Below are 12,879 nucleotides of genomic sequence, written 5' to 3'. Positions count from 1 at the left end.
CCATCCACCCATCCATCCATCCATCCATCCATCCATCCATCCATCCATCCATTATCTTTACCCGCTTATTCCATTTTGGGTCACGGGGGTCGCTGGTGCCCATGTCCAGCAATCACTGTGCGAGGGGCGGGGTACACCCTGGACGGGTCTCCAGTCCATCACAGGGCCACATAGAGACAAACGAGACAAACAACCATTCACTCTCTCACTCACACCTAGGGACAATTTAGAGTTACCAATCAGTCTAACATGCATGTTTTTGGGCTGTGGGAGGAAACCGGAGTACCCGGAGAAAACCACGCATGCACGGAGAGAACATGCAAACTCCACCCAGAAGGCCCCTGAACCGGGGTTTGAACCAGGGACCTGCTCGCTGAGAGGCAGCAGCTCTACAGTTGTGCCACTGTGCTGCCTTCTAACAGTTATTTCACAATGAATTTATCTTTATTTGTCCTCTTGCAGCAATCCCAGCTGAACGCATGCAGCTCACAAACTTCTTTTTGTTTTCTGTAACTACAGACAAGATCATGAAGTCTGATCCACATCAAGTGTCACATGTGAACATTTGAATTAGAAGCTTTGAACCTTTAACTTTAGGACTAATCACGTTCCTCAGGGGGAAATCAACCTCATTTAACTGATTAAAATACAAGTTTTAAGTTATTTTACACAAAAAACTAGTCAGTCTTTCAGTATGGAAAGCCATTTCATTCAAAATAAAATAAATAAATAAATAGTATTGTTTAAAAATTATTAATAAATATTCCATTAAATAAATAAATGTTCCCATGAAAATGTAAATAGATATGTTTAGGTTTTTTCCCCAAGATTAATTTTAAATTTATTTCAAGATTTATGTATTTAGTTATTTAATAATGGAGTTTCATTTTGTGACACTTTTATTTTGTAAAGCTATTTTATATATTTCAGGGGCTTTTATTTTTTTGACCTATTTTTATTTGAAGTGCTTTTTATTTCATGTTCTTATATTCAAATGAGGGGGCGGGGTTTATCTTTTTTGACCAATCACAGCAAAGTATTCCCCTCACTGAGCTCTGCTTGGTCCAGCTACCTTCACATCATGAATGAACTGTGTTCAGGAAGTCACGATGACAAGCGGGCAATATGGAGGACATCGGAGAACTCTGAGATGAAATGCAAAGATTTCTGATGAAACTGAGCATTGTATTATATTTACATCCCGCGTTGTACTCCAGGGTGTGATTCATTTGCAGTGTGGACATGAAGTGGAGCAGGTCTCCTCTCTGCTGCGAGACTGACAGCTGTCAGATCTTGGGGAATGGGAGGGGCTTATGGCTCACTGCTGAACATGGTTTTGTCACCAAAGTCTCAAGTAACACAGAAAAAGTCTAGATTTGTTGCTAGTCCCTTAAAAAAAAAAGTCACTAGAGGGGTCTGAAAACTTGCTAAATAAAGCGAGAAAGTCGCTAAGTTGGCAACACTGCAGCCATGTCCGCTATTGTGCTCCAGCCCGTGTGGAAACATTGTGCTGCACACTGGTTCCTCTTCCAAAAAGGTCCTGCGTGTGTGATTTAGCGTGAGAAACAAAGTGTGCCGTGTGCACCTTATGAAATGTGGGTGTCTCACATTCAGTGCGTGAGACTTGAGACCATCGTTTATTTTATTTTTGGTTTGGTTATTGGTTTGCCTGGCCTATAAAACTAATAGATGAACTTCATCGACCCTGACCAGACCCGCCCCACAGAGAAAACCCCGCCTCCTCATTTGAATAAAGAACATGAAATAAAAAAAGCTTCAAATGAAAAACGGGGTTAAAAAATTTAAGCCACTGAAATATGTAAAGTAGCTTTACAAAATAAGTGTCACAACATAAAATTACATTATTAAATAAATAAATAAATATTGAAATAAATTAAAATAAATCTTGAAATAAATTCAAAGTATTTATTTTATTTTAACACTTTAAGGGTCTTTTGTCTAAAAACTCTACACTTCTTTTTTTCTTCTTTCAGCTGCTCCCTTCTCCACAGCAAACTAAGTCGCACAAAGACATGGCAATTATTTTTACCACAGACCACTGAGCTACCACATCCTTCTGTGTTCAGCAGAAAGCTGCTGTCTAGGGTGCCCAGGGGAGCAGATGGTGGGGGTTAAGGTTAAGGTTCTACATTTAATGTCTACAGAAGTCTGTCTTATCCTGATGGTGTCAAACTGTTAACATTTATTTATCGTGATAGTAGTTTCTTTTTTCTTTTGATAAATGTAAATGCTTATTGTCAATTACCCTGTGACGTGTGCTGATAACCACTTGACCAGGTCACCCTTGTGAAAGAGATCTCGATCTCAACGGGCTCTACCTGGTAAAATAAAGGTGATTGATTGATTGATTGAAGGGCCTTGCTCAAGGGCCAGAGTGGGGCAGATGAGGGTGGAGGCAGGTGTGGGGGCTTCACATCTACACTTCAGTATGTTTTAAATTGACAAAATATTTATTTTACGGTAATTTAAAACAAAAAGGGTAATTTCCGCCATTAGTCCTCTGGGTCAACATCCACATCCTCCTCTGTTCTCCAGAGCTCAGACCTGATGCTTGGTTCTGTTGGCTCAGTCAGAGAGGTTCTGGACCCCCTCCTCTGCAGCGTCAGACCTCCTAGTGGGGCTCGGTCTGCTCTTCCTCTTCTAAAACAAATCATGATCATCCTGTTCACCAACAAAATCCTCTCTGTCTGACTCAGGCTGTTTTTCTCCTTCATGATCCTCTCCTCTGTCTGAGAGGTTCTGACTCTATGGTTCTGTCCTCCTCTGAGTCTGCAGCTCCTCCTCACGTTCAAAAATTGTCTAATTGTTTTGATTCAAACACACTAACACTGACTAAACTAAACACTAAACACACCCGAACTATAGAACTCAAACACATTAAAAATCACAAATCTCTCAGACCTCATGACTCCCTCCCACTCTCACTGTCATTTTTACTTTTTCTTCTTCCTGTAGATTTTTTGGCGCTTGACAAATAACTTGGAGCCTCCGTCAGAAAGGAGTGGGGACGTTTATTTATCTGTTCGGCGGGGATGGGAGGTGAAAGTGGAGGGTGTTGGGGGTGTTTTGACCCTGAGACTACCCATCATTGCTCTAATGCACTTTAGATATGATGCCGATTTTCAGAAAAAGATGTGGTGTGGATTATTTATTATAACTCTGGTTTTACTTGATCTATCAACAATTTAAAAACTGTTGTAAAGTCTGTACATTTGACAAATTATAATGGGGTCTCTGAGAGGCTGTCTTGACTGAAATTGGTCATGTGATGATCATGCGCCGATATGTCTTTAGAGCTTTAGAACGTGACGTCACTGTGTCCACGGCGCGGTGGCAAATGGGATATGAGCGCCATCTTTGCCGTCCTTTGCTGCCCACTGTTCATATTCTTACTACTGTTTATATTCATACCTCTGTTCATATTCATACTACTGTTTACATTCACACTACTGTTTACATTTGCACTACTGTTAATATTCAAACTACTGTTCATATTCATATTCAAACTACTGTTTGTATTCCAACTACTGTTTATATTCATATTATTGTTCATATTCAAACTACTGTTCATATTCATACTACTCTTTATATTCATACCACTGTACATATTCATACTACTGTTTACATTCATACCACTGTACATATTCATACTACTGTTTACATTTGCACTACTGTTTATACTTACACCGCTGCTTATATTACACTACCGCTGATATACAAATATTTTTTTTACTAGTTTTATTGCATATGTCATTTTACCTACATCAATATCAAGGACTTCATACATACACGGTGTACATTCACTTCATATGCTGCTTTGCCACTCACTACAAATATCAATGTCAGGACCTTCATTTCATTTCATTTTATTTTATAGATATACTTTTTAAAAATATTTTTATACCATATAGTACAATTTAAGACAGTATCATGCTTTTATTGTTTCATTTTATGCTTATGTTTAATAAATGTTTTAATGTTAAATGGTTATTGTTGCACCGGGGTCTGAGAGAAATGTAATTTCAATCCTGTGTATGTCCTGTACGTATTGCAGCTTTTGACAATAAAGGGACTTTGACTTTGACTTGACTTAAAAGTAACTGTTGAAAACAAAGCTTTCTCACTGATTAAAAAAAAAATCTAATTAGGTTAAAGCAATTTAACAACGATCCGAACTTGTTTCGTTATTGTGTATGATGTCCGGTCACATGACTGGTGAAAAGATCAAAAACGGACTTTCGTTTCATTGTTTTCTCACCTGGAAACAAAGCGAGGGACCAAACAAAAAGGAGACGAATGGCTTGGTTATCAGCGGTGAGACATCCTGCTATAACCTTCTCCAGCGTCCCAAGATACCTGCAAGTTTGTTCCATACATTTACATTTTGGTGAGTGTTTAAATTTGTTTTGTTGGTGTTGTGCCATAAATTTTTGCCATGATTTTGTCCGGGTATACTCATGTTTAGTTCACGTTTAGTTGATAGAATTCAATTAATTTCAATTCAAAAAAATTATTTATTAATCCCAGAGGTAAATTAAATGTTGTTATAACTCATCATCCTGGTTTCATTAAAGAGTTGTTCTATATACTGATGGCTGTGGGCAGGAAGGATCTATTGTAGCAGTCTGTCTTACAGCAGATCTGAAGAATCCTTTGATTGAAGACATTCTGTTGTTGTATGACAATCAGATGAAGAGGATGCCGAGGGTTGTCTATAATGTTCTTCATTTTATGAAGAATCCTTCTTTGTACAATCATCTCCAAAGTTTCTAGAAGAGTCCCAAGAACTGAGCTAGTCTTCTTTATGAGCTTTATCCATCCATCCATCCATTCTCTTCCGCTTATCCGGGGTCGGGTTGCGGGGGTAGCAGCCTAAGTAGGGAGGCCCAGACTTCCCTCTCCCCAGCCACTTGGGCCAGCTCCTCCGGGGGAATCCCAAGGCGTTCCCAGGCCAGCCAAGAAACAGTCCCTCCAGCGTGTCCTGGGTCTTCTTCTGGGTCTCCTCCCGGTGGGACGTGCCCGGAACACCTCACCAGGGAGGCGTCCAGGAGGCATACTAACCAGATGCCCAAGCCACCTCAACTGGCTCCTCTCGATGTGGAGAAGTAGCGGCTCTACTAGGAGTCCCTCCCAGATCACCAAGCTTCTCACCCTATCTCTAAGGGAGAGCCCAGACACCCTGTGGAGAAAACTCATTTTGGCCGCCTGTACCCGTGATCTCGTTCTTTCGGTCACAACCCAAAGCTCATGACCATAGATGAGGGTAGGAACGTAGATCGACCGGTAAATTGAGAGCTTTGCTTTTTGACTCAGCTCTCTCTTCACCACGACAGACGGATACAGCGCCCGCTTCACTGCCGATGCTGCACCTATCTGCCTATCAATCTAAGGTGCCATTTGTCCCTCATTCGTGAACAAAACCCCGAGATACTTAAACTCCTCCACTTGGAGCAGGACCTCCACCCCCACCCGGAGAGGGCACTCTTCCCTTTTCCAGCTTAAGACCATGGCCTCAGATTTAGAAGGAACTGATCCTCATCCCGGCCGTGTAGCACTCGGCTGCAAACTGCTCCAGCGAAAGCTGTAGATCACGACCTGATGAAGCCATTAGGACCACATCATCTGCCAAAAACAGAGAAGTGATCCTAAGACCACCAAAACAGATGCCCTCAACATCTTGGCTGCACCTAGAAATTCGGTCCATAAAAGTTATGAACAGAATTGTGACAAAGGGCAACCTTGGCAGAGTCCAACTCTCACTGGGAACGAGTCGTACAGGGACCTAACAGCCCGTATCCACAAAGCACATGTAGACTGGTTGGGCAAACTCCCACACACCCTCCAGGACCCTGCTGAGGGTGTAGAGCTGGTCCAGTGTTCCACGACCAGGACGAAAACTGCACTGCTCCTCATGAATCTGAGGTTTGACTTTCCGACGGACCCTCCCCTCCAGAACCCCCGAATAGGTCTTACATGGGAGGCTTAAGAGTGTGATCCCCCTGTAGTTTGAACACACTGTACTGTCCCTCTTTTTGAATAGAGGGACCACCACCCCAGCCTGCCAATCCAGGGGAACTGCCCTCGATGTCTACGCAACATTGCAGAGTCATGTAAGCCAACACAACCCCACAACATCCAGAGCCTTAAGGATCTTCGGGCGAATCTCATCCACCCTAGGGCTTTGCCACCGAGGAGCTTTTTAACCACCTCGGGAACCTCAGCACCAGAGATTGGAGAGCCCGACCCAAAGTCCCCAGGCTCCGCTTCCTCAGTGCAAGACGTGCCAGTAGGATTGAGGAGGTCAGTCCTACTGTCCTTAACCAAGGGCTTCTCAGGAGAGCAAACGTGCAAATTAAAGTCCCCAATAATGAAAACATGCTCATATTTTGCTGTGATTTCAGCCAAGAAGTCAGAAATCTCATTTATGAAGTCTTTAGTTCGAGGTGGGCGGTAGATGAGTGCAAATAGCGTCGGAGGTGAATGTCCGAGTTCAAAGACGCTCAGCTCAATGCTGGTGCGAGAAACTGGGATGAGCAGTTGTTTACAGTCAAAAGTTGATTTGAATATTGTTATTAATCCACCACCATGCCGGCCTGATGGCTGCGGGGCGTTAAAATACAAACAGTTAGGTGGCAGTGATTCCGTCAAGGCGCTGGACTCACCCGGAGACATCCAAGGCTCTGTGATGCAGAAAAAGCCCAACTCGTGCTTTTGAAAGTAATCCCTGAGGATAATAGTTTTGTTGGTAACAGATCTTGCATTGACCAAACACATCCGGACACTGTCCAAAACGGAGCCAGCAATGGTGGAGTTAGCGCGTGCTAATGGTCGCAGGTTTTCAATAACAGCCCCTCCAGGTCGGTCCAAGTGGTGCACCGGCCGACAACTCCTGTTGGTTACCTGGTCCGGGCACGCGGGAAGCTGGAGATGGAGACCATGACCGCCAGCTGGAGAGGAAGATGCAGCGCGCAGGGCTTTAATCTTCACAAGCTGACCAGCACGTTTTCCCCGGCAGATGAAGCGATGTCTCCGGGCAGGCATTTGAGGAGCCCAGTGAAGGTAAGCTGGTACGTCCTCCAGCAGGGGGGGGAGGAGGGGGGGGGGGCAGAGGTACGTTCATAATGGTCGAAATAAGCGACTTCAGTGACAGAAAAACGAAGATCCAGAAGCTGTTGTTGGTCATACATGAGGAGTGAATTCATGCCACAGATAAAAAATGAACAAAACAGAAATAATCTGAACACCATCAGCAGAGGTGGATTGCAAGCCATGCACGCGGGCGCCATCTTACCGGAAGTAAGACATACAGACAGAGACTGAAGCTCATTCCAAGATGGCGCCCGAGCTGGTGGCTTGCCATTCACCTCTGTCCACTCTGTTTCTTTTTTTGCTATTTTTATCATTTTTCTTCAATAAGATCAGCTCACTACTGGTGTATGATCGCCAGCAACTGCTCAATCTAGAATTTTCCACCACTTATCTCGCCTCCTATGAACATTTTGATCGGGGTTCTGGGCCCCCACCTCCGCTGCTTGGGAACGTACCTGGGTATCTCCAGCGCGCGGCATTCGTGTCTGCACAAAAACATCGCTCTCGTCGCCGTGGGAGACGTGCTGGCCGCCTCGTGAGGCTCAAAGCTAACCTCGCTCGCTCCTCAGCTACAGCTGTCCACCGGACTGAGGTTTCTCCACCTGGATGCCTCGCGGAGTCCTGCCTGCTGCAGAACATCGGGTCGGAGGCGTGCAGCGAGCGCGCGCCCAACTGCGGTGTTTCCAACCGTATCCAGCAAACCGAAACCAACCCGGGTCCAACAGCTGCACCATCTGCTGCCCCATCGGATCGCACCAACGACCCTGCTGTGTCCGGCGGCTCCTGGATTCCGGCTGTTCGTCCCGGCTGCACTTTCTCCGGCCGGAGGAGGCGAGGACCCGACGTAAACAAACTGAAACCGCTGATCTGCACCCCCCCCCCAACTTCTCCCTCAGCTGCTGACCCAACAAGGTTTGCTCTCCTCAATGTGAGGTCTTTAACAAACAAAACCTTCATCATGAACGACTTTTTCTGCACAAATAATCTGGACTTCATGTTTCTGACGGAGACTTGGCTTCCTCCGGGTGAGTCAAGTGTGTTTTCTGAACTTGTGCCTGCTGATTGTAGTTTTCTTAATTGCCCGAGGTCATCTGGAAGAGGTGGAGGAGTGTTGGCTGTTTTTAAGAAAATCTGGAAATGCACACTGTTACAGACACCATCTTTTCAGACCTTTGAACTACTGCATTTTGAACTGGGCCGCTCCAACCCCATGTTGATTGCAGTGCTTTATCGACCGCCCAAATCCTCCACAGGCTTTATCAGTGAACTGTTGGTTTTTCTCATTGCAATACTGTTAAAATACGACCGTGTGCTAATTCTAGGGGACTTCAATGTGCACATCTGTTGTCCTGAAAAGCCTTTGGTTCAGGACTTTCTAAGTCTGATCCACTCTTTAAACCTGGTGCAAAATGTTGTCGGCCCCACACACCATCAGGGTCACACTCTTGATATTGTTCTGTCTTGTGGTGTCTCTGTGTTAAATCTGGAAATTGGGGATGCTGTCATGTCTGATCACAAACCAATCTCATTTGTAATACCTCTTGCTCGTGTCTCTAAATCTCCCGCTCCACCCAGGACCTGTCGTATATTTAACCCTTCAACTGCTGCTTGTTTTTCCTCTGCCTTTATTACCGCTGCTGCTACAACACCTGAAACCTCTGCCTGTGTCGGTGCTCAGGAGCTGCTTAGTAACCACAATGTGACCTGCACTAAGATCTTGAATCTGGTGGCCCCACTAAAAGTCAGGAAACCAAGGAGAGCCCAGTACCCATGGATGAATGAGACCACCAGGGCAGCGAGACGCCTGTGCAGGAGAGCTGAGCGCAAGTGGAAAAAGGACCATCTCCAGGTTTCTTTCATTTTGCTCAAAACCTGTTTAAAAAATTATCAGAACACTGTCAAATCTGAAAAAAACAAATATTTCTCCCAACTCGTCAACTCAAATAGACACAACCCCCGCGCCCTATTCACAACAGTAAATTCCATTCTAAATGTCCCTTCGTATTCATGTATGGAGGCCTCTGTTGACACCTGCAATGACTTCACTAAATTCTTTGCTAAGAAAGTGGAGTTGATCAGGGCCTCCATCCCCCGCTCCTTAGTCGACCCATCAGCTTTTGTTTCATGTTCTGCTACTTTCAGGCAATTCAAACCAATCACACTCCCATTGTTAAACAAAGTTGCTGGTCACATGAAGCCATCAGGATCACCATCGGACCCCATCCCAGCATCATTGTTCAAACAGGTTCTACCAGCGATTGGGCCTGCTGTTCTAACTATACTAAACAGTAGTATTGCTACAAGCGTGGTCCCAGAGGCGTTCAAACATGCAGTAGTCACACCGTTAATTAAGAAACCTGGTCTTGACCCTTCAGCCTGCTCAAATTACAGACCAATCTCAAAACTCCCCTTTCTGTCCAAAATCCTGGAAAAAGTAGGTTTTACTCAGTTAAATCAGTTTTTAACTGAGAACAAAATCTTTGAGGTCTTTCAGTCTGGTTTCAAGCAGCTCCACAGCACCGAAACAGCTTTGGTTAGGGTTTGTAATGACATTTTAACAGCAAATGATTCTGGTCATTTTGTGGCTCTTGTACTCCTCGATCTTACTGCCGCTTTCGATACTGTTGACCACAGTATCCTCATCTCTCGGCTTGAACACTGGGTTGGGATTACAGGTGCTACATTAGACTGGTTCCGCTCATACCTCTCTGACAGGAGTTTTTGTGTGAAGGTGGGTAAAAATCTATCCACTTCAATGCCTCTTTCCTGTGGTGTCCCGCAGGGCTCGATTCTCGGACCCCTTCTATTTTCACTCTATCTGCTTCCGCTGGGGTTGATCCTAAGAAAACATGGTATTCCATTCCATTGCTACGCCGATGACTGTCAGATCTACCTGCCACTGAAACCAGCCAGTGCTTGTTCCGTCCACCCTCTCCTAAAATGTCTGGACGACATTAAGACATGGATGGCTTCAAAATTTCTAAGTTTTAACGACCAGAAGACTGAAGTCATTGTCTTTAGCCCTAGCTCAGCTGCCGCCTCTTATCCTGTGAACCTGGACTCCCTTCAGCCTTATCTGAAGCACTCTGTTAAAAACCTTGGAGTGGTTTTTGACTCGGATTTTAAGTTCGACAAACAGATCAGTTCGGTTCTGCAGAGAAGCTTCTTCCAACTGCGGCAGGTAGCTAAGCTCAAGCCAGTGCTGTCTAGACCCGACCTTGAAACACTAGTCCATGCATTCATCACAACCCGCCTGGACTATTGTAATTCACTGTATGCTGGGGTCAGCCAGGCCTCTATCTCACGGCTATAGCTCGTTCAGAATGCTGCAGCTCGGCTTTTAACCGGTACACCGAGGTATGAGCACATCACACCAGTTCTGTCCTCCCTACACTGGCTTCCTGTGAGAACTAGGATTGAGTTCAAAATTCTCCTCCTGACCTATAAGTGCCTAAATGGCCTCACACCCATCTACCTCTCTGAGCTACTGGAACCATATGTTCCCTCTCGGGCTCTGAGATCATCCGATCAGCTGCTTTTGGTTGTTCCAAAAACACGACTGAAGCTCCGAGGAGATCGGGCGTTTTCAGTCATGGGTCCCAAACTGTGGAACAACCTACCCCCCAACATTAGGCATGCCACCTCCCTTCCTGTGTTCAAATCCCTGCTAAAAACATATCTGTTCTCTCTGGCGTTTCATACTGTGTGAATTGATTTAGTATACTGTATCTTGTTCCATGTCTTCATTTTAATGCTGTTGTTTTAATTTTTTAAGGTATATTCTTACTGCTTTTTATTTCTTAGTGTTACCATTAGTGTTGAGCACTTTGATAACAGTCTATCAGTTTTAAATTTTGCTCTATAAATAAATATGACTTGACTTGACTTGACTCTCAAAACCTGTGGTGAGGACATCCAAAAAGTGGACCAGTGAAGCTGTGGAGGAGCTACGCACGTGTTTGGACACCACAGACTGGGACCTGTTCAGGGCTTCTACAGACAGTCTAGACAATACACAAACACTGTGACGTCATATGTACATTTCTGCGAGGACAGCATCATCCCATCACGCTCCAGAGTCATTTTCAATAATACCATACCATACCAATTTGTTTATAAAGCACTTAAAACAGCAACAAGGCCAACCAAAGTGCTGTACAGACAAAACAACAGGTAACACACAAAGCAAAATACAAAATGAGGTAAATCAGAATATAGACAAAAAACGATGCAGATAATGACGACAAACCAGTGTAGAGCACACAGGATCAAAACACAGATCATCTTGTGTTGAAAGCTACTGAATAGTAGTGAGTTTTTAAACGGGACTTGAAAACCGAGAGGGAGGGTCCTGTCTGACAAGCAGAGGTAACTCGTTCCAGAGTCTTGGTCCTGCTACAGAGAAGGGCCTGTCACCTCTGCGCTTAAGAAAAGTTTCTGGAACTGTGAGGAGCAACTGGTCCGCTGACCTCAGGGAACGTGGTGGGACATACGGTTGTAGCAAATTAGAGAGATGGGGGGGCGACACTGTTCAGTGATTTGTAGACAATAATGATAAACCCTGGTTCACATCCAAACTAAGACAGCTTTGTCAGCAGAAGGAGGCTGCTTTCAGAGAGGGGGACAGAGACAACTACAGACGTGCGAAGTATGGATTTAGCAGGGAGGTGTCGAAGGCTAAATCCAGGTATAACACATGGCTGGAACAACAGTTCTCTGCAAACGACTCTGCCTTTGTCTGGAGGGGGCTGAAAGAGATAACTAACTACAAGCACAGAGCACCTTATTCTACAGACAATCTCAAACTGGCAAACGATCTGAACCACTTCTATTCACGCTTTGAAGTCATGCACTCACATTCCTCCATCCTCCACACCAACCCCAGCTCAACTGGTTTAACGACTGGTTTAATGACTTTGGACTGCCCTCGACAACCCCCTGCTATCTCTGTACAAGAGGATGAAGTAAGGAGGCTTTTTAAAAGGCTGAATACACATAAGGCTGCAGGCCCAGACCTTGTGTCACCCTCCATGCTGAGACAAACTATCCACACTAGGACTAAGCCCCTCCATCTGCAACTGGGTACTAGACTTTTTAACAAACAGACCACAGTTAGTGAGGATCCACAACCTCTCCTCCTCCACCATAACCCTCAGCATTGGCTCTCCTCAGGGATGTGTGTTGAGCCCCCTCCTGTTTACTTTGCTCACGTATGATTGTGCAGCTACCCATCCAGGCTGTCACATTGTAAAGTTTGCAGATGATACAGCGGTGGTGGGATGCATCACAAACAATGATGAGTCCAGCTACAGGCAAGAGGTGGAACACCTGGAGAGCTGGTGCAAAGAGAATAACCTTCACATCAATGTGAAGAAGACAAAGGAGATGATTGTGGACTTCAGAAGGAACAAAAACATCTACACCCCCCTGAACATAAGAGGATCTGCGGTGGAAGTGGTCTCCAGCTACACGTACTTGGGTGTACACATGAATGACAACCTCAGCTGGAGCAACAACACCACCAGCCTGATCAAGAAAGCTCATCAGAGACTCTACTTCCTCAGACGGCTGAGACGAGCTGGTCTGGGAAGCTCAGTCCTCACCTCCTTCTACAGGTGTGCAGTGGAGAGCATCCTGTGTTCCAGCATCAACGTGTGGCATGGAGGCTGCACAGCTGCAGAAAGAAAAGCTTTGCAGAGAGTGGTGAAGGCTGCACAGAAGATGTTGGAGTCAGTCTCCCCACCATCACAGACATCTACACCTCCAGAT

At 45.0% G+C, this 12,879-nt stretch overlaps 1 protein-coding gene across 1 annotated transcript in view; it reads left to right on the top strand.

Annotated features, from left to right (window-relative positions):
* Positions 1 to 7,044: 7,044 nt before the first annotated feature.
* LOC119412958 (iporin) overlaps positions 7,045 to 12,879 on the top strand; it is a 63,807-nt gene continuing 57,972 nt past the window's right edge. The window contains exons 1-2 of the mRNA XM_037679969.1: positions 7,045 to 7,080; positions 7,745 to 7,954. Of these exons, the coding sequence (XP_037535897.1) occupies positions 7,045 to 7,080; positions 7,745 to 7,954 (246 nt within the window). The remainder of the gene's footprint in view (positions 7,081 to 7,744; positions 7,955 to 12,879) is intronic.

This window comes from Nematolebias whitei, chromosome 8 (genome assembly GCF_014905685.2).
Source record: "Nematolebias whitei isolate Nwh7 chromosome 8, NemWhi1, whole genome shotgun sequence".
In the NCBI taxonomy this organism is placed as follows: domain Eukaryota; kingdom Metazoa; phylum Chordata; class Actinopteri; order Cyprinodontiformes; family Rivulidae; genus Nematolebias; species Nematolebias whitei.
This window is presented reverse-complemented; position numbering and strand designations above follow the sequence as displayed.